This window comes from Phocoena phocoena, chromosome 6 (assembly GCF_963924675.1).
Source record: "Phocoena phocoena chromosome 6, mPhoPho1.1, whole genome shotgun sequence".
Taxonomy (NCBI): Eukaryota; Metazoa; Chordata; class Mammalia; order Artiodactyla; family Phocoenidae; genus Phocoena; species Phocoena phocoena.
In genome coordinates, this window is record NC_089224.1 from 113,299,449 (window position 1) to 113,321,609 (window position 22,161).

General features: G+C 56.8%; 1 protein-coding gene across 1 annotated transcript in view; it reads left to right on the plus strand.

Annotated features, from left to right (window-relative positions):
• Positions 1–22,161, plus strand: part of SARDH (sarcosine dehydrogenase) — a 64,029-nt gene that overhangs the window by 26,616 nt on the left and 15,252 nt on the right. The window contains exons 12-16 of the mRNA XM_065878451.1: positions 696–809; positions 6,083–6,221; positions 7,853–7,966; positions 12,383–12,530; positions 16,060–16,153. Coding sequence (XP_065734523.1) covers positions 696–809; positions 6,083–6,221; positions 7,853–7,966; positions 12,383–12,530; positions 16,060–16,153 — 609 coding nt within the window. The remainder of the gene's footprint in view (positions 1–695; positions 810–6,082; positions 6,222–7,852; positions 7,967–12,382; positions 12,531–16,059; positions 16,154–22,161) is intronic.

The window sequence follows — 22,161 nt, forward strand, 5'->3', positions numbered from 1 at the left end:
GCGAGTGATGGCTGAGGGCCAGCCTCTGGGGCCCACCACCTGGGCTCACGCCAGGCGCTCAGGACTCTCCTGTGACCTGAGGCAAGTTTCAGTCTCTCGGTGCCTCGGTTTCCTCATCTGTAGAGAGGATCTCCCTTCCCAGAAGCGCGAGGCCCTTTGTGCAGGGCTTGACCCCGAGCAGGACCTGGTCCCGGATCACCATGGCAACAGCACCTGGAGCTACCGCTGCGGCCACCCCAGCCCCGACTCCCCCTCCCTCTCCTTCCGCAAGCTGATCCCTGGGCCTTATCCCAGCGCCTTGGTGCTGAATCGGAAGCCCTGGCGTGGCCCCCAAGGTCCCAGTCAACCCGCCTCTGTTTCCCGTTCAGCCCCATCCCTCGCCGTCCCTCCCTACCCGAGCACACCCCATTCCTTCTCCACCCTCCAGGGCCCCAGCGCTCCCACCGCCATGGAGATTATGGTGTCACCTGTGCAACGTGGAGGGCATGCCCGAGCCCCGCCTCCACCCCGGCCTCGTCCACAGCGCGTTGCCCCTCGAGAGCGGGGCTCGGAGAGGGCAGGACCAGCTCTGCCCTGTGGACCTTTGTTTCCGCAGGACCCGGCTCAGGGCTGGCCAGGCCGCGGGCACCGGGCCACGCTGTGCGTGGAGGGGGGAGGAGGGGGCGGGACCGGTGACGACCCCTCTTCTGCCCCAGGTGCTCCCTTACGACTACTACGGGGCCTACAGGCAGCGGGCGCACGAGGACTACGTCTACGGCAGGCTGCTGGGCCACGAGTACACCTTCGACTTCCCGCCCCACCACGACGTGGTAGGACGCCCCATCCCTGATGGGATAGAAAGGCGGGTGTCTCCGTGGGCTGGCCCTCTCTGCCGGCTATCCCCACCCCCGTTTTTGGCCGGCTCAGTTTCGTGGAGGAATCGGTGATGTTCTCCTCTGCCCTCCCCTCCCGTCTGTACCAAGACTTTGGCAGCGGTGAGGCCTGCTCAAGGAGTGGGGCTGAAGCCAGGCCTGGGTCTGGCTGTGTGGCCTCGGGCCAGGGCTTCACCTCTCTGAGCCTCTTGGAGCTGCTCCGATTCTCAGGTCGCTCCTGGCCCCTTCCTTCCATTCCCGGCTCCTCATTTCTGTTGGGGTTGAGGTGAGTCCCTCTGAGTCTGCATCACACAGGGAAGTTCTCACAGGCAGCTTCTGCAGAAAAGACTATGCCAGCTTCCCCTCTGAGCCGCCCAGCTGTTTTGTGAACCCAGCAGAACGTGCTGTGTCCCCGTGCACGTGGCCGACTGGGGAGGGAAAGAAGTCCCTTCGGTATCTGTTTGAGAGGGGGCCAAGACCTCAGCCTGGGGGTCCCCAGGGATGGCTGGCCTGGGAAGCTTCCTGGGCTTGGGACCCCTGCAGTCACGTGGGGCCCCCTGCTTAGAAGCAAAGCTCTGCTGTTGCTGCCTGGAAACTCTTAATACATTTTGAACAGGCCCGCATTTTTATCGTGACTAGTTCTGCACCCGGTCCTGAAGGGGAGGAAGCACGCTTTCCTCCAAAGTTTGCTCTAGTAAAGGCATTGGAGGAGGGGGCTTCTGAAATGGAAGGGGAGGCATGTGCGTCTGAAAGCCCGGGAGTCCCTGGGGGCTGCCTCTCCGGGGAGCAAACGGGGACCCGTCTGGCACCTCCGCACGGTGGCTTCCAAGGCCTGCGGGATGTTCAGGCCCTTGAGGATGTGGGCGCTGGGAGGGGATGCCAACTTGGCTTCGTGGCTGCATCCCACCCGCGCAAAGGCACCTCGACAGTCCCAAAGCACGAAACATGCACTTGTTCTCAGCCTTGGCAACTTCCCCAGCCTGGCTAGACGAGAGTCAGCCCAGGAAGCTGTTTTGGGGTTTGATCTGCAACCCCAGCAGTGTAAGCGAAGGTACCACATGTCTGATGGGTGAAGGGGGCTCCATTAAAGAGTAATGGTGTCTGGAGAGGGGTGAACAGCAGCCTCCGGGGCTCAGGAGCTGTGCAGACCCCATGGGGTGCTGTGTAACAACCAGCTGTCCCCGGGGGAAGCCTGATCCCCGGCGCTGGCCAGTTTCCCCTGTATAAATGCCCTCACCGTCCGCTCCCTCCCACCCACCCACGTGGCATCGCCGAACGCAGAGCGGGGAGAGATGCGCACAGTGGCTTCTCGGGGTCGGGGCACTACTAGACAGACCCAGGTGATGAATAGCTCATCGTTTCCACCTGTGTAAACTTGAGTGGCCCACGTACTGCCCCTGGGCCTCAGAGGGCACCCGGCTGTGAGGGTGCTAATCACAGTTGCTCCCAGGCAGTGGTGTCTGTACCACACGGGGCGGGAGGAGATGGCGTGGGCCCCTCACACACCGTAAATGCTCCCTAAGTGGCAGCTTTGCTGTTATAATTTTTTTTTTTTTCCCCGTAAAAGCAGTGGGATTGGCACATCTGCTCAGCGACGGGGTGAGGGGTTTAGGGCAAAGATGGAGTGACATTGCAAGGGAAGACCAAGCAGAAAAAGCAGGTGGACAGCAGAAAACCTTGAGACTGGAGCCAAGCGTTTGCGTACCGTATGGAGGGAAATAATGAGACATGTTGCCTTGTTTTTTGTTGTTGTTTTGTTTTAAAAAAAAAACAGCTTTACTGAGATATATTCACATACCATACCACCCAACCACTTAAAGTGTACAATGCTTTTAGTATTTTCAGAGGGTTCTGCAACCATCACTGCAGTCTAATTTTAGAACCTTTTTATCTCCCCCCCAAGGAAACCCTATACCCATTAGCCCATTTTCTCACCGCATCCCCACCTTCCGGCAGCCACTAATCTACTTCCTGTCTGTGTAGCTTTACCTCATCTGGACTTTTCACGTGATGGACTCGTACAATGGTGGTCTTTTGTGACTGGCATGTTTTCAAGGACCATCCATGTTTTAGGAAGTCGTCAGTACTTCATTACTTCTTATTCTGAACGATATTCCATTACATGGATACACTCCTTTTTCTTTACCCGTTCATCTGTTGATGGACATTTGCGTTGTTCGACTTTCGGGCTATTATGAATAATGCTGCTCTGAAAATGTGTGTGCAAGTTTTTAGACAGATGTTTTCATGTCTCACGGGTAAATATCTAGGAGTGGGATTGCCGGGCCATGTGGTAGCTCCACGTTTCATGTTTTGAAGATCTGCGAAGGCTTTTCCAAAGTGGCCGCACCATTTCACACCTCCGCCCGCGGCGGACGAGGTTCTCGTTTCTCCATCCTCGTGAGCACGTGTAGTTCTCTTTTTGACGCTAGCCATCCGGGTGGGTGTGAAGTGGTATCTCAAAGATCTGAGTTGCATTTCCCTAATGACTACTGGCGCTGAACATCTTTTCATGTGCAGATTTAGCCATTTGTATATCTTCTTTGGAGAAATGTCTATCCAGATATTTTGCTCGGTTTTAAATTGAGCTATTTGTGTTTTTATTGAGTTATAAGAATTCTCCGTACATTCTGGCTACAAGTCCCTTCTCAGATTTATGATTTGTAAACATTTTCTCCCCTTCCGTGGGTTGTCTTTTCACTTTTTTAATGATATCGTTGGCAGCACGAAAGTTCTTAATTTTGATGAAATACAGCTTATGTAGTTTTTCTTTTGTCCCTTGCGTTCTTAGTGTCATATTTAAGAAGGCGTTTCCTAACCCAGGTCATAACGAGTTACTCTTCTGTTTTCTTCTCAGAATAGTATAGTTTTTGGTCTCGTACTTAGGTCTGTGGTTCATTCTGATGAAGCTTTGTGTGTGGCGTGAGGAAGGGGTCCAACTTCGTGCTTTTGCAGGAGGCTCTTCGGGTGTCCCAGCACCATTTGTTGAAGATTATTCTTTTCCCGATCGAATTGCCTTGGCATCCTTGTGAAAAATCAACTGACCATAAACGTCAGGGTTTATTTCTGGACTCTCAGTTCTATTCCATTGATCTGTATTTCTATCCTTATGCTATACCACACTGTCTTGAGTACATCAGCTTTGTAGTAAGTTTTGAAATCAGGAAGTGTGAATCCTCTAGCTTTGTTCTCCTTTTTCAAGATTGTTTTGAATATTCTGGGTGCCTTGCATTTCTGTATGAATGTTAGAATCAGTTTGTCAGCTTCCGCCAAGAAGCCAGCCGAGATTTCGGTAGACTCTGTCTAATCGGTAGATTGATTTGGGGGGTACAGTCATCTTAGCAATAGGGAGTCTTCATTTCGTAAACATGAGAGGTCTTTCCATTTATTTAGGTCTTTAACTTCTTTCAAAGATATTTTCTAGTTTTTCAGTACAAGTTTGTGCTTCTTTTGTTAAATTTATGGTAAGCATTTAAAAATTCTTTTTGATGATGTAACTAGAATTATTTTCTTAATTTCATTGATTGTCCATGGCAAGCGTATAGAAATACAAAAATTTTTTGTTTGTTGTATACTGACCCTATATCCTGCAACCTTCTTGAACTATTTTATTAGTTGTAATAGTTTTTCAGTGGGTTCCTTAGGATTTTCTGTATGTAAGATCACATCATCTGCAAATAGAGATGGTTTTACTTCCCCTTTTCCAGTCTGGATGCCTTTTATTTTTTCTTGCCTAATTGCTCTGGCCGGGACCTCCAGTACAATGTTGAGTAGAAGTAGCAGAGTGGACAGTCCTGTCTTGTTCCTGATCTTAGCGTGGGACATTTAGACCCTCACCATTAAGGATGTCAGCTGTGAGATTTTGTTCATGTCCTTTATCAGGTTGAGGAATTTCCCTTTTAGCCCTAGTTTACTTGGAGTTTTTATCATGAACAAGTGTTGGATTTTGTCAGATACTTTTTCTGCATCTATTGAGATGATCATTTGGATTTTGTTCTTTATCCCGTGAAGATGGTACATTACGTCGATTGATTTTGGGGTGGTAAACCAGCCTCCCATTCCTGGGATAATCCCACTTGATCGTGGTGTGTAATCCTTTTTATATGTTGTTGGATTTAGCTTGCTAGTATTTTGTTGAGGTTTTTGTGTCTGTATTCATGAAGGATTTTGGTCTGTAGTTTTCTTATGAGGTCTTTGGTTTTGGCATCAGGGGTAATGCCGGCCTCTTGGAAAGAGTTTGTGAAGAATTGGTATTAATTCTTTTTTGAATGTTTGGTAAAATACACTAGTGAAGCCATCTGGACCTGGGCTTTTCTTTGTGGGGAGTTTTAAATGACTAATTAAGTCTCTTTTTTATTATAGATGGATCCAGACTATTTCCCCTTCAGTCGGCTTCAGTAATTTGTGTCTTTCTAGGAATTTCATTTCATGTCTGATTTGTTGGTGGACAGCTGTTGACAGTATTCCTTAAAATCCTTTGCTATAGATTGGTTAGTGATACCCCTCTTTCATTCCTGATTTCAGTACTTCGAGTCTTCGCTGTTTTTTCTTGGTCAGTCTAGCTAGTGATTTGCCAATTTTTTTGATCTTTTCCAAGAAACAATTTTCAATTTTGCTGATTTTCTCTATTTTTCAAGATTTCATTTATTTCCTTTCTAATCTTTAGTATGTCTTTCCTTCTGCCTGCCTTGCCTTCTACCTACTTTGGGCTTAATTTGCTCTCCTTTTCTCGTTTCTCAAAGTGGAGAGGTTAGGTTACTGACTGGAGAGCACTTGCAGGTGTAAAACTTCCGTGAGCACGACACTAGCTTCATCCCATCAGTCTGCATAAGTTGTATTTTCATGTTCATTCCTCTCCAAGTGTTTTCTAATTCCCTTTCTCTTTGATCTGTTGGTTATCTAGGACTGCATTGTCTAACTTCACTTATTTGTGAATTTCCCAATTTTTCTTCCACTACTGATTTCTAATTCGATTCCACTGTGGTCAAAGAACATATTTTGTTTGATTTTAACCCGTTTGAATTTATCGTCTTGTTTTATGGCTTCTGGTCTACCCTGGAGAGTGTCTCCCGTGCTTGAAAGGGATGGTCACCGTGTGTTCCTAGCTGGAGGCGGGGAAGGCAGGAGGGGCTCTCGGAGCAGGACAGCAGCCAAGGGCCCAGTGCCCCAGGGTCTGGGGGAGGAGTCAGGTCCCGGAGCCCACACAGCACCCCACCTCTGGAACTTTTCAGATCAGGAAGGAGTGTCTGGCCTGCAGAGGGGCCGCTGCTGTGTTTGACATGTCCTACTTCGGGAAGTTCTACCTGGTGGGCGTGGACGCGAGGAAGGCCGCCGACTGGCTCTTCTCGGCCGATGTCAGCCGGCCCCCAGGTACGGAGCCCAGGTGGGCCACGCTTTCCCACTTCGGTGCAGCCACGGGCACTGAGACGAGACAGCGAGCTGACCCTGTCCTCTCTGGGCTCATCTGGCTCATGGCTTCACCCCCGGGGCCTGGCCCTGGGTCCCCGTGTCCAGACCCCTCTGCCCTCCTGGCCGAGCCCCGGCCCCAGGCCCCCTCCACCTTCCTCCCTCCCTCTACCCTCTGTCTCCTCCTCCATCCTCTCCCCCGCCCCTGCCCCCGCTTTTACTTTGTTCCAGACAGGATTCCAGGCAGCAAGTCCTCAGAACAGTCTCCTGGGGCTGGGGAACCTGTCCACTTCCCCACTAGGAATGCTTTCCCCAAGTAGGGTTTCTAGAATTAAACAAAAACAGAGGGTGTTCAGTTCCATTTGAATTCTAAATAAAGATGAATAACTTCTTAGTGTAAGTATGTCCCACGCAATATTGGGATATTCCTGTCCTTTTTTATCACACATCCCCATCCACCCAACCCCAAACTCACCCAGCCCCATTGCTATTAGTTTCCTAGAGCTGCTGTAACAAAGTACCACAAATTGAGTGGCTTTAAACATCCTAAATGTGTTGTCTTACAAGCCTGGGGCTGGAAGTTCAAACTCAGGGCCGTGATCCCGAGAACGTAGAATCCCTCCTTGCCCCTCCTGACTTCTGGCCGTGGCCACCATCCATGGCTTTCAACCACGTTGCTCCAATCTCTGCCTCTGAGTCACATGGCCTTCTCCCTGCGTTTTCTTCTTTTAAGGGCACCAGTCATGTTGGATTAGGGCCCCACTCTGATGACCTCTGATCACCCTAGCATGATCCCATCTGCAAAGACCCTATTTCCAAATAAGGTCCATTCACAGGGACTGGGGGTTAGGACTTCAACATACCATTCTGGGGGACACAGTTCAACCCATTACACCATTTATCCAGCCAACCCACCTGCCCACCCCCTCACATGTACCTGCTACTCACTTCCCCTTAATCCCCCGCGTCCCATTCATCGTGCCAACACCCTTCTACCCACCCACCCGTCCCCTCCTTCCATCCGTGCTTCCCCCCACCCTCTCCCCACCTCCGCATTCTCTCATCCATCCATCCATCTACTCACCTCCCCTTAATCCCCCGCGTTCCATTCATCGTGCCAACACCCTTCTACCCACCCACCCGTCCCCTCCTTCCATCCGTGCTTCCCCCCACCCTCTCCCCACCTCCGCATTCTCTCATCCATCCATCCATCAACTTCCTTTTGCATACTCATTTATTCATCAGCCATTCAAGGAGCTTCTGCTATGCCAGGCATGGCGCTAGGAGCGCCCAATGAATGAGATATAAATCCTGCCCTTAAAGACGTCCCAGCGTGGGGGTGGGCTGGGTGGGAGGGAGGGATTTGAGGCATTCCTAGAAGAAAGAAGCCTCCCTCCTGACCCTTCCTCCTCTGGGCATGGCAGTGCTGGGTGACCTGCCCATCCCTCTCTGGGTCATTCAGTCGTGGTGGCATCACCGAGACGAGGGGCCTTTCAAGGTTGCCCCCCTAGGGTATCCGACCAAGGGTTACCCTGAGCTGAGGGGCCGCCCCGCGAAATGGCTTCCACATTCTGGGGTCTTCGTCCTGTCCGCAGGCTCCACGGTGTACACCTGCATGCTGAACCACCGCGGGGGCACCGAAAGCGACCTGACCGTCAGCCGCCTTGCTCCCAGCCCCCAGACCTCCCCGCTGGCCCCTGCCTTTGAAGGTAAGCGATGCCTCGAGGATCCAGCAGTGCCCTCAACGCAGCCCCGCTCGGTGAGGTGGCCGCCGACGCGGGATGCGCTGGGAAGGGCTGCCGAGGCTGCTCTGGAATCACGCGTGTGCCCGCTGCAGTCAGGGCCTGGGAGATCAGAGGTCTCGCTTCAGGCTGAATGCGGCCTTTGTTCAGGCGACGATGCTGGGCTTCCAGCGCTCAGCGATTATGCCTTTGAACCTGCCCGTCCCGCGGGGTTTCGGAGTGGCCACAGCGTGCGTCTGCTCAGCTCACCTGCCCGGAAGAGAGTGAGCCGAGGATAAGGCCACGCCTCCCTCGTGGAGAAGTTAGCTCCTTTCTGACACCGGCATCTATGCTGAATTGGCTTTCTCCGTTCCCATGTAACTCTCCGTCTCAGACTGGGGCAGGTCCTAAGAAGATATCCAGCTCTGTGCCCAAGCTGACACCCACACTGCCCTCTGCAGGCCCTCTGCTTCTGCTTGCATGCCTCTTGTGATGGGGAGCTCATTACTCGTATCCCTTGTTTGCACAGGTCTGACTACGCTGAGCCAGATCTGCCCCCATCAGTTCACCTCCCCGACCCACCCTTTGGTTCACATGGGAGCAGTCGAATCTCTAGTGCTGCAAGCCTGTCTCTGTCAGGGAAGAATAGCGATGGTTAAGCTTCACAGAGCGTGGGAAGCATCCCCTCTCTCCAAGAAGGGACACCCCTGCCACCCCTGGGATTTGCAGGGGAGAAAGGATTCAACTGTGCTGCTCTCCGCGCGGCTGCCCTGTGCCGTTGGGGGAAGGGTCACTGTCAGCGCGTTCAGGAAACCTGGCGGCCCCAGCTCCCGGCCTGGCTCAGTGCTCCTGGCCATTCAGTTGCGTGGGACTCAGTCACGGGGGACGGGGGCGAGCTCTGGCCTGGGCACTGGGAGAGGGAGGTGTAGGAAAAGCCCGATAGAACACTGGGTGGGATTGTGAGGGGGTGGGAAAGAGCGAGGATTATGGGAGGCCATGGGAAGCAGGTGAGCCAGGATGAGGAAGGTTTCCTGGAGGAAGTGATGTCTGGCCTGAGCCTCGAAGGATGGATAGGAGCCACCTGATAGAAAGGTGTGGAGGAAAGAAAGCGGGAGGTGCCTGTGAGGAGCTGGGCGGAGAGGGGCGTTTTGACAAGGGCCGCTGGAAACTTTGGCCTTCATCCCCCAGGAGAGGGGAGGCCCGGTCCAGCCACAGCTGCCATCCCTAGACAGCGAGTCTAGCTGGGGAGACAGAACAGAGGGACCCCAGTGCGTGTGCAGGTTCCTGAAATCCTGGCTCTGCCACTGCCTGGCTCGGGGCCCGCCTCTCTGAGCCTCAGTTTCCCCATCTGTGAAGTGGAGACAAACGACCCACCTCCCTGAGCTACTGCAGGGAGTTGAGCGAGAGTCTGGGGGTGCCAGGAGGGCTGGGGAGCAGCCTCCCTGAGCTTGTTTCCCCACCTGGAAACCAGTCCCTGTCACAGGGGGGAGTCGTCACCAGGGCTCTGTAAGCTGAGCCATGGCCCAAGGGGGCAGCTTCTTGTGCCCTTCCCGATGAGTCTGGTGGATTCCTGGCCCTGGAGGAGAAGTCGCCTGCCAGGGCGGGAAGAGCAGGCTCTGAGAGGAGGGGAAGGGGAGGTGTTAATGGACCCCGGAGATGTTTCTCCTGGACGCTGGGGGTGTCTGCCTCAAGTTAAACGGCCGCCTGGTGGGGAGGTTTGCACTTGGTGGGTTCTTGACCTGCCAGGGCGTGTGCAGATGACAAGCAAGTCACAGTGGTCTGTGGAGCGTGCTAAAGGTCCCGGCTTCACCGCTGAGCACAGAAAACCCACATACGGACCTGGTATTTTCAGCCTTAAGAAAGCGGTCCTGTTCCAGCTGTGAACACGCATGTCCATTCAGTGCGCGTGTTTATACCTGTTAGGTCAGGTCACCATTAAGACAAGAGGATGTGCGTTTCACGTGTGACCAAGGTTGTGTATAAAGCAGCTGTCCATCTTCAATGTGATTTTGAACAGTATTTTACATCACAAAAGGAGTACATACCTGTAGGAAACATTTGGACAATTCTGAAAAGTACAAAATAAGGTCCACAGCTCCCGGCCCGAGCCAGAGCCCTGGAGCCTGCCCTCTGACCGCCCTCCCTGCCATGTCCGCTGTGTGGGCTGGACCTGGACCTGGGCTGACCGCTGGCCTCAGGACCTGGCACTTCGCGATGTTTTTCATGAGAGACAGCTGCCCAGAGGAGGCCAGGCCCAGCAGCTGCCGTCTGTCTGGAACCAGGTGGCTTCAGTTAACGCTCGAGTCCCCCTGGGAGGGGCCTCGGCATGGCTGCAGACGGGCGGGGCCACGCGGGGGCCACAGAGCATGCTCCGGGCGCTGGGGTAGAGGATGCCGCTGGAGACTCGATCCTCAGAGGTGTTCTCAATCCAGCGTCCCAGGAGCCCCCAGCCCAGGTAGCAGGGGATCCTTTGGGGATCAGCTCATTTGTTTGGCCTTTGAGTTGGGTCTGGATGGACAGCCAGGACTGAGGGTGCCGACGGGTACACAGAACGTGGGGTGACGAGGTCAGGGATGTTCCAGAGGTCACCTGGACGGGGCGGGAGGACGACCAGGGCTCTGGCTGGGGTCTCCACGTGGGGGGCTGATGGCAAAACCAGGGGCTCTTCTGCTGTCCCCCCGGCTGCTGCTGGTGGAACCCTGGCTTGGAGGGGGCGAAGGGTTCCCAGCTTCACGCTTCCAGGTGTGGTGGCCTGACCGGTCCCAGCTCCAGGACCTTCCATCAGAGCCCAGCCAGCGAGTGCTTCTGGGGAGGGAGCAGAGGCCCCAGGCCCCCCCCACCCCATCCCCTGTCCCCGTCTGGGCTCTGCTACGAGCTTCACGCTCCCCTGCCGGAGAAGCAAAGTGGGGCGTGTCTCTTTTTCAATTATAGTAGGTGCCCGCACCTATGACCACAATGACATGCTGTCCCACTGCTGTGGAAGCCTCGGGGAGTCGGGGCCAGTGTGCGGAAGGGCGTCTAGGCAGGATTCTCCAGACTCCGGAGCCTCCCCGAGAGCTGCTGCCCACCTCCCACGGACAACGCCAGCTCTGCCCAGAGTGGGCTGGGGGCTGGTGCCAGGCCGTCCCCCGGCGGGGCCCAGAGTGAATGGCGCTGAAAGCTGAGAGAAGCAGCCCTTGGGCAGGACCGGACCCCCGGGGAGGGAGATGAGTGTCCCAGTGCGTAACCATCCCGGTTCCTGGTTCCTGAGCCCCAAGCTGGGCTCCTGGTGCCGCCATAGCTCTTTCAATCACCCCAGCAGCCTTGGGAGGGGGGGTGTTCTGGCCTCATTCCCGTTGTACAGATGCAGAAACTGAGGCTGGAAGTCAGGGATGGACTGGGTACCATCACTCTGAGATGGGGGGAGCCCTGCTGGAAGGAAGGAAGGAAGAGAGGGAATGGGATGGGGAGTAGGGTACATAGAAAATGCAGAGGAACAAAGCCCCTTCCAGGCCTGCCACCTCCACCAGGTCATGGGGGGAGTAGTCAGTGAGAGCCTGCCCGCCCAGGGCACACACACAGTGGCTGAATCTCACAGCATCCCTGTGGATGAGGTGCATTCACCCCAAATTGCAGATGACATTTCGGAGGCTCAGGCAGGCTGCATGAGGGGTCCGGGGCCACACAGCTGTCTGAGGTCACAGCCCCCCGGGGCAGTGGCTCTCCCGGGACACTGGGCCAAGGTGAGCTCCCCTCCTCTCAGCAGTACCCGGGTGGCAGCATGGCCCAGTGGACGCTCCACAGGCCGTGGACTCAGAACTGGACAGAGGCCAGTCTTCTCACGCCGTGTGACCTCTCTGAACCTCAGTCTCCTTTTCTGAAACCCGAGGGCGGTGACGAGTGTCCGTCTCCTCAGAAGGATCAACGGTGTGTTGCCTGTAACACCCCGGCTCAACGCCAGCCCCCATAAGGCCACGGCAGGGATCCTAGAGACCGGGGGGCCATGGGAATAGGAAGAGAAACGGGAGCTGGTCAGGACGCTGAGGCTCAGAGAAGGAAAGAGACTTGTCCAAGCTCACCCAGCACTGGCAGCTGAGGTGGGACTCACAGTCTCCCCACGGCGTGATGGCGCTGGGAGCTCTTACGCTTTCTTGGATCACAAACCCTTTGAGAAGTGGGAGAAAGCCTCAGACTCTCCCAGAAAATGCTCCCTTGACACGTGCAGCCCTCATGGGGTCCCGCACCCAGCCCCTCCTCCCCACATTTCATCCTGCAGGGGATGAGAACCCAGGGTCCCTTGGGAGTGTCCCCATCACTTGGGCCTTTGTCATTCAATTTCAAGGAAAGAGTGTTTGCTCCACGAGGCCTCGGGCCATCCCTTCTGCCCCGCCTCCCCCGTCCCACAGTCCTGTGCTTCTCCTCCAGGGGACGGCTACTACCTGGCCGTGGGCGGGGCTGTGGCCCAGCACAACTGGTCCCACATCACCACGGTGCTGCAGGACTGGGGGTTCCGGTGCCAGCTTGTCGACAGCTCCGAGGACCTGGGCCTGATCAGCGTCCAGGGCCCAGCCAGGTGAGGAGAGGGCGGGGAGCCAGGCACCGGGGTGCGCCTGGGCCCTGGGCCCTCGCCCCTCTATCTGGGCCGGGGCAGAAGCACTTACTGCTTCAGGATGGGGCATTGTGGTCAGTAGGCTCAGCGTGCCAGCGACCTCAGGGAGGCCACACCAGAAAGACGCTTTTCGAAGCACTAGAATACAGAAAAGCCCTGAATACAAGACCCAGACCGAACCTTACTGTGAATCAGCGTGAGGCTTCAGTGGTCACGGAAGGGCCCACGAGGGGGTCTCTGGACAGCCGATACAGACTGAGAATCACGTACGCCATCTCTAGGTGGGCAGAGCCAGACCGGGCTTCCTTAATTCATCCTGTGAGCGTTTACTGAGCTGTGTTCCCACCATGAGGAATCAGCTCCTGGAAAGCCCTCGGATTCTGGCTTGTGTGGGGCCACACAACGGTCTTAGGCAAAGGGGCACCTGAGCAGCTGTGCACGTTGGAAAGATCCCTCTGGCTGCGCTTCGGAGAGGGGACTGGGGGATAGGGGATAAGAGGGGAAGCACAGCGTGTTAACATCGACCAGTCAGGGGCCTGGGATGTGCCAACGTCTCCTCCAATCCTGATCACAGCCCTTTGAGGTGGTTAGAAGTATCTTTATTCTTATTGGTGAAGAAGAGAGGACGGTGCCTCTCCAGCCAGGTTATCCCAAAGCTGACCCTTAGATGAAGCACGGCCGTGTCCACGGGACATCTCTGTCAGCCCAGGGTCAGGCCAGGATCCCCAGCCAGTGCACTCAGACCCCGCCACAGGGTCCATTTTCCCTGGTTCTTTGGAGCTGACCAAGCCTGCGGCACCCCAGCTGGGTCCTGGACTGGCGGACCTCCCCTCCCGGCCAGAGTTGTAGCTGGCTCTGCGTGTGCATCACCTCGCACAGAGGCACGCGGCACACACATGGTATGTGCTCTCTGAATCACGGCTGGTTGTGTACCTTAACCATCAAGTGCTGGACTTCAGGCTTCTCATGAAAACCAATATTTATTAGGGGGCCCTTGGGGGGGACACTGCGGGACGTGAGGGGTCAAGGCTTGGAGCTCTCCGAAGGGACAGTGTTTCAGGCAGAGGAGGCGGCAGGTGCAAAGGCCCTGTGGCAGGAGGAAAAGCGGTGAGGCCAGGGCCGTAGGAGACATGCTCAGAGGGCGATGGAGGCGAGAGCCTACAGGTGCAGGGGCTACTCCTCCAGGAGAGGGAACTGAGCAGAAGAAGGGCTTTAATGGGGTCTCTGATTCTGGGCCAGGGAGTAGGAGGCCGGCAGGTGTGAGGAGCCTCAGGGGCCAGGTGAAGCGGGGATTCTGAGCAGAGAGTGATGAGCCGTGTCCAGGTGGTCAGTGGGTCCAGTGTGCGGGGTTCCTCTCCCCACACACTGACCTCCGCATCTCTGGGCTGAATGGGGTGGGCGTCCTGGCCTTCTGAGCTCAAGGCCATCCTCGGAAGCCTCAGCTTCATTGCCACTGCCACCTTGGCCAGGGAGTGGGCCATTTTTGGTTTGGTGGTGGGGGTGAGCGGGCAGGGGAGGGAGGGGGTACCAGACAGACAGATCAAGGTGTGGCCCCGGGAGGACAGGCCAGCCTCTTCCAGCCTCATTAGAAGCTGCTCAAGGAGGGTGCCAAGTGACGGCTGCCAGGGCAGGAAGACAAGCTCTCCTCCTCCTGGTAACTTCTTAGCTTTCTCCCCCGAATTGTCCTCGCTCTTTCAGAAATAACCCAAAGTTTCTTGTATGAATAATAATGTTACCAGCACCGCTGACAAGGGCTAAACTTTCTGAGCTGTTAGGTGGAAAGCGTTCGGCGCGGCACCCGGACCATGGGAGAGGCTGTATGACCTGCTGACCGATAGAACTTTCTGGAAACATTCCATAATTGGTGGTCCAGTACAGTAGCCACTAAGCTGTATGTGGCCACTGAGGCCTTGAAATGTGGCAGTGAGACAGAATGTTTTACCTTAATTAACTGAAGCTCAAGAGGCCACACGTGACTAGGAGAGACGCGGCGGGGGACAGTGATTGCCATTGTAGATGTTAGTGCCACGACGCTTGGCGTGTGCTTTCTGGTGGCTGCCCCCTCACAAGGGCCCCGTGAGGTGGCATCGCTGCCCTCCTGGAGCGGACGAGGGGACCGAGGCGAGGCTGGGGTGGGAGTGAGTGAAGGAAGCAGGACCTGAACCTGGTCTCTGACCGGAGCCGGTGCCCTCTGGTGCTACCCGCTGCCTCTTGGCAGAGGGACAGCCTCCTGCACCCCGACCCGTGCTTGGCAGACCTGCCTGCCCAGCTTGGTGCCCGAGCTGGGGTACCCCTGGCACTGCTAAGGCCACGCTGGCCCCGGGTGGCAGCTCCAGCCTCCTTCCTCCTTCCCCTGCTGGGAAGACCAGGGAGCAGCCCTGGCCCCATCCGCCCAGGGCCGCGGAGAGGATGGGCTTCTTAAGGACTGGGTGTGGGTTCTCCAGGGGCTGGCACCACGTGGGTGCCGGGGTGTTACATAAGGATCGTGACACACTGCAGCACGCTGGGCACCTCGGGCAGGCGTGGGCGGGCAGCTCCCGGCACCGTGGGGCTAGGGATTAGCCTCAGAAGCGTTTCTGGGCACTGGCTGGGACCCCTGCGAGGCAGAAATGGTGGGGCTGTCTCCTGCCAATGGGGAGCTGGCCCTGCAGTGCAAAGCCAGCCCATTTTCAATCAGCCCTATTTACCAGTTGTCCTCTCTGTGCCAGGCATAGGGACCCTGTTGGCACAGAGCTCCTGGTTCAGTGGGGGCAAGTATCAATACAACCAGTGTGAGAGGTACCCTGGCAGGAGACATATCAGGGCTGTGAGCTCAGACCGGGGGCAGTGTGGGGTGGGGGGTGGGGGCGGGAACCTGACCCAGACTCAGGGAATCAGGGAGGCCTTCTTGTAGGAGGTGACGGATGCACCAAACCTAAAGGATAACAAAAATTTAAACTGGGGCCGGGGCACCCGGTGGAAACATGCAGGGGAGCAAGAGTCAACTAAGTCCTGGAGGGAGGCAAGGGGCACAGTGCCCAGGAACTGAAGGTTTCCACAGACACCAAGAGGTCTCAGGTAACCCATCCAGCATGAGAGCCAGACTGCCGGGCCGGCAGGGCAGGGGAGCTGAGGAGGGCGGGCCATGCCCTCGGGGGCCTGTGGCATGAAGGGCATAAGCTGGCTAGATAACTGCCCCAGGCCTTGGTTCCCCCATCTGAGAAAGGAGAGCTTGTGAGCGCCCATCTCTGAGTCCTGTCTCTGCCCAGGGCTTGGTTGTTCCTGTCACTGCTCTGATGAAGGTGCCTTTCTTATCTGACTGGATTTGGGGTGCGTCTCCCTCTTGGTGTGTTTTATTAATAGCATGTTCGTTGGTGGTCTACCCCGTGAGGACAGGGCCCCGTCCTCCTCACTGCTGTGTCCCCAGTGCGTCTCCAGCCCGGGCCACGCACCCAGGAGGGCTGGGCAGGTGTTGGTTGACCGACTGACTGACCAACCTTGCTCTCGCTCACAGCCGGGCCATTCTCCAGGAAGTGCTTGATGCAGACCTGAGCAATGAGGCCTTCCCGCTGTTCACTCACAAGCTGGTGAGAGCCGCCGGGCACCTGGTAGGTACCACCTGGCCGCTGTCCCCTAGGCTATAGGGGGCAGCAGCTGCAAGGGAACAAACCCGGGGCTTGGGAGTCGTGTGCCCTTGGGCACGTCTGTGGACCTCCCTGGACCCTGGTTCCCTACTGTGAAGTGGAGACCACATGTCCTGCCCACAGGCTGTTAGGGCCTCAAACGAGGGACGGGGGTCAAAGTCAGGTATCACCTGTGCCCCACCCAGTGTCTGGCGCACGCTGAGGGGCGCAGTCCCAAGTTTCTGCCAGGGACTTGCCACCTGCGAAGCCGCCCCCAGTGTCCCCTCCTCAGAGGCAAGGGCACGCCCTCCCAGATCAGGGCATTTCCTGCGCCTCCCTGGAGATGACAGCGCGGGGGACAGCCAAGCAATTACGCTGCTCCGGAGGTCTGCGTGTCCTGAGGAGGCGGCCTGTCCTCTGGAGTGTTTCCCCTTCCCAGCCCCCCGCATTGCGGGAGAGGGGAGGGGCTGCTCGGGGTGCACCGCCAGGTCCCGGGGAGCAGCCCCTGCCCGTCCCCCAGCTCCGGAAGGCCGGGTCCCAGGACCGGAAGCTTCTGAGACCGTGGACAGCATCAGGGCCGCGGCGGACTCAATGTCCTCAGAGACCCTGGGGCCGGGGTCCCGGGTCCAGCTCTGGTCAGGCCCTACTCCTGGGCCGTGGTGTCCTTTTTGGAAAATGAGCGTCGTGTTCTCCACCCTGACTTCCCGAGGGCGAGGTGAGGAGAAGGCGATCAAGGTGACCTCAGCCGCTGTCAGCCGAGGGCTCGCGAGGCGCCAGGCACAAAGCACGTGACTCACGAGTACTTAATACTCACGACAGCGTGGAAGGTTCTAGCATGGGCTTCTCAGCCTCAGCACTGTCGATGACGTTTTGGAACAGATATTCTGGCGGGGCAGGGGGCGCATCCCGGGCATTGCAGTGTGTGGAGCAGCGTCCCTGGCCTTCACCCACTTGATGCCAGGAGCACCCCCAGATGTGACAACCAAAAATGTGTCCAGACGTGGCCACGCGTCCCCAGAGGCAGAACTGCCATGGCAGGGGAAGAGGGGGTGGGGCAGGGGAGGAGGTGCTGCTCTGTGATTGCCCCGTTAGCAGGTATGCAGTCACAGCCAGGTGCGTTGAACGAGGTCTTACAGCAGCTCCCGACGTAGGAAATGTTGCCCCCAGGACGATTGTTTCCCTGAATTGAGCTCAGAGAAGTTGGATGGACTGCCCAGGCCCGCCTCCAGCTAATGAAACATAAAAAGCCCATGAATATGTCAGTAACACGGAGGTGGCCTTAAGGAGGGGGTGGGTGGACAGACAGCCGGATTCGGGGGCACTTCCCCCTCTTCTACTTCCTTCATGTTCATCTGGGGGGTTTGGGGGGGAAAGTGCTAAGGGATGTTTGTGATCCTGGCCTGCAGAGGGGCTGGAGGTCGGAGGAATCTGGGTCCCGTTAGCAAGTAAACAATGTTTCAATGACATCAGAAAGGAGGCTGCCAGGAGAAACTAGATAAAAGCAGCTCTGCAGAGCCGAGGAGCGCTGGCCCGGCTCTGCTCTGCCTTCCCTCTCTGGAGGCTGTGCTGGGGGGCAGGAAACTGGGGATGTCTCTGTCTAGCTTGCTTCCTGCCTGCTTGGTACAAAGCTGCCTGCCGGGACCAGAGAGGGCGTGCGTTTTGAGAGAATGGCACAGCTCCACCCCAGGCCACAGTGGCGTCTGGCCTGCCCCGACTGCAGCTCTGGCCCTCCCGGCCCCCGTGGGGTCCGTGCAGCGCCCAGCCCTGTCTGGGGCGGCGTTCTGACTTGTGAAGTGGGAGGGGGAGCTGGGAGCTTGGCGTTGGCTCAGCCTGTGTGTGGTTCCGGGGTTTGTGTGGGAGAAGACCAGGTGGGAGCGCTTCCCCTGCCAGCCAAGGGTCGCTCCAGCGACGCACCTGGGCCTTAGTCTTGGACAATGGGCTGCAATGGGGGCTGGCCCTTCCCGGCCCTGGCTGCCGCCCCAGGCCTGGCCCACGGCCGTCTGGCTGCACCTTGGCCTCCAGGAGCCGGGCTGGGCCGGGGCTCTGGCCGGTGGAAGCAGAGGTCAGACTCTAGGATGAACTCCTGCGTGGGGTAACAGGCACAGGTCGGGGGCCACGGGGTGGGATACATGGGGTGCAGGACATGCACAGGCTGCTTCTCTCCACCGCCTCCTCTGGAACCGGCTTTACTGGTTTAGTCAAAAGCGCCTTACCGCTCGTTTCTCTGTTTCCAACCACAGTACACAGTGTGCAGGGCCTGGGTGCCGACCTCACCGCTGACATGACCCCTTTGGGCGTGACCCTTGACCTCTCTGAGACCTCCCTCTCTCACCTGCCACAGAGTCTGGCTGAAGAGTTGATGGGGTGTTTCACTATAAATAGGGAATATTAGTAAGATAAGAGCAAACAAAAACCCCTCTAATTCCACCAGAGAGAAAGCCAAGGTTGACAGTGTACTTCCTTCCATCTTCTCTCCCTAATCTCTGCCTGTAAATTTTAAAACAGAAGCAAGATCGTCCCATGTACATAGTTTGCACGTTCGGCTTTGTTCTCTTACTAAGTTGCTGTGATAGTTTTCCTGTTCCTTGAAATACTGCCTGAGAACCACTCTGAACGTCGGGTCGTCCTCTCCGCTGAGCAGGACATGTGGTTGGGCTGCTTTTTCTCCTTGGAATAACCCTGTGATGGGCTTGCCTTGCCCCTGGTGGGCCTTTTATGACTCTGATTATTGACCTATGACACGTTCCTCAGAACCAGAACCCAGAGACAGAGGCGTCCCAGGGACATGGTCCCAGCCTTCCTGGCCGTTCACCAGTCATTTGGTATTTTCTGTCCCCTAGGCCTTTGGGGCAGGGGCAGGGAGAAGCACAGAGCTTTCCAAGGCCAGTCGCTACCTGAGGCATTTGGCCCATCGGCTCATACACGGCCAATCTGGACGCCCAGCTGAGTTCTAGCATCCCTTCTAAACTGAAGGTTCTATCCCAGTGCCAAGCTCCCCAACGCTCTCCCTAGAATTAATTCTGGACGTGTTGGCTAGGAGCCTGCCAGGTCAGGGCCCTGGGCTGGAAGACACGGGCCTGGCCCCCCGCAGGCTCACAGCCTAGTTGAGGTTGGGGGACGGGAAGGACGCTGCAGCCCTAGCCCAGCCTGCGTTGGAGCGAGGGCCTGGGTGGTGAGAGGAGCCGCCACTGCTTAGCAGCTGATGTGGGGGTGAAAAGGGTCCCAGAAAGACGTTCGCGGGGGAATCCAGTCCTGCCTCGGCGACCGCGCCTTCTCCTGAGGGCCCCAAAGGCTAGGCTGTGGCTCCTTCGTGTCAGTGTTACCGTTTTTGCTGACCTCACGGTGACCCAAGCCACAAGTTCCCAGACGGTCCAGGCCAGGGGCACAAAGGCCTTCCCATCCACTGGCCGGCGAGAGGGATGGGGAAGTCAGCTGACAGCAGGACCTGCGCTGGCCACCGCCCTGGCCCCCACCCGACGTGGCCTCACAGGCAGGCGGGGAGGCGGGAACCGGGTCAGCCCGGGATCCGGGGGTCCGGGAGCGCCATCACCTCAGCGCCCAGCAGAGCTGGGGGCCAGCAGGCCTGGCTTCTGGTCCTGCCCCGGCCTCTGTGGGATCACCTCTCTGGGTCTCAGTTTCCCCATCTGTAGCACAAAGTTTAGACAATGACCAAAATCTTTTCTGGCCCGTCCTGTAAGTCTGTCCAGATATCCTGCATGCTCTCTGGATCCAGGGGGAATTTCATATTCTCCTAAATAATATGATCATGTGTTGACACCAGTTCCATCAGTGCTGCGATGCTGGGCCCAGAGCTCGGGGCCAAGTCTTTATGGGAGATAACTGGATGCCAGCCAACCAGATGCAGGAGAGGAATATGTGTGTCTGAGTCATCGGGAAGGCCTCCGGGTCACAAGGGATACGCGGAATGATGAGGGTCAGAGCCCAGAACCACAGATCCTGCCCGAGGGTGGGTGAGCAGGACCCCGCCGCCGCCCACAGTGACCCACGCTCACGGCTAACGCATGAGTGGGCGGCCGTGGCTGAGCAGTGCCTCCAGCCGAGCAGTGCTGTTGTTTTGCAAGAATTCTGCGATGCCTGGACCAGCCCCAGGCTTGCAAGATCCTTGCATTCCTAGAGGAAGAACAGAGGGCGGGAGTTGTCCACTTGGCAGCCAGCTGACCGGATGTCCTCAAGGCCAGCGAGGTTCCCAGTGAAAGCCTGCTCCTGGCCTGGTTCCCAGGGGAGGCTCGGTGTCTCCCTGACTCAACCAAGGACGGGGACCCCTTCTGAAAGCATAAGGTGCTGGGCTAGAAGCTCATCTTTAGACAAGGTGATAAAGCGATTTTTTCCTGAAAATTAATCGCAGGTCAAAAGGAAATTGAATTTCTTTTCCTGACCGTGTGTGTCCTTGCTGTGGCACCATTCAGATTCAATTAGTCTGGGATGGAACATTCTCCCACCCCCACGCGTTGTACGGACAGAGGCGGGATGCCCATACCTTCACAGAGCCTGTGTTTGCCAACTGGGTTTTAGCCGTCGCCTAAAAAGTCGCTTTGCACAACTTATGCAAATTCACCTCTGTCCTCGAGAGCCGGGGGTGGTGTGTAGCTGAGAGACATGGTGGCCAAGGCCGCTATTCAGGGGTGTCCCGTGGGGGGCAGTGACAGCTTCTTGCCATGAAAGTATAAGGACAAGGTGTGGCTGAAATGAGGTTGGGTGGCTTGGAGGGACTCCCAGGAGTTCAGAGATTCTGGACGCTCCTCCAGGGCGGGACCCCGTCCTTTCTCTGCAAGGGTGTTCTGATCGTGCGGCCCCTGCCGTTGTCTGTAGGTGCAGACGGGCCTTTCTGGGGGTGGGCCATAGCGTTTACCACCTGCTTCGAATCTGTGGCTCTTTTTTTGATCCTCTGAGACGGCCAAGTTTGTGAAGTGTGGTTTGAGCATCGCACCTTTTACTTATTCTGAATCTTTGAAAATTGGTTTCCAATCACCATCCCCCCCATCACCATCACCACCACCACCACCACCATCACCACCGTCACCATCACCACCACCACCACCAGCACCACCGTCACCATCACCACCATCACCATCACCACCACCATCACCATCACCACCATCACCACCACCATCACCACCACCACCACCACCACCATCACCACCACCACCACCGTCACCACCACCATCACCACCACCACCACAACCACCGTCACCATCACCACCACCATCACCACCATCACCACCACCACCACCAGCACCACCATCACCACCACCACCACCAGCACCACCGTCACCATCACCACCGTCACCATCACCACCACCATCACCATCACTACCATCACCACCACCACCACCACCATCACCATCACCACCATCACCACCATCATCGTCACCATCACCATCACCACCACCACCACCACCACCGTCACCATCACCACCATCACCACCACCACCACAACCACCGTCACCATCACCACCACCATCACCACCACCACCATCACCACCATCACCACCGTCACCACCACCGTCACCACCACCGTCACCACCATCACCACCACCACCACCATCACCACCACCACCACCACCACCATTACCACTATCACCACCATCACCACCACTGTCACCATCACCACCATCACCACCACCACCACCATTACCACTATCACCACCGTCACCATCACCACCACCATCACCATCACCACCATCACCAACACCACCACCACCACCATTACCACTATCACCACCATCACCACCACCACCACCACCACCACCATCACCATCACCACCATCACCACCACCATCACCACCACCACCACAACCACCGTCACCATCACCACCACCATCACCACCACCACCATCACCACCATCACCACCGTCACCACCACCATCACCACCACCGTCACCACCATCACCACCACCACCACCATCACCACCACCACCACCATTACCACTATCACCACCGTCACCATCACCACCACCACCACCACCATCACC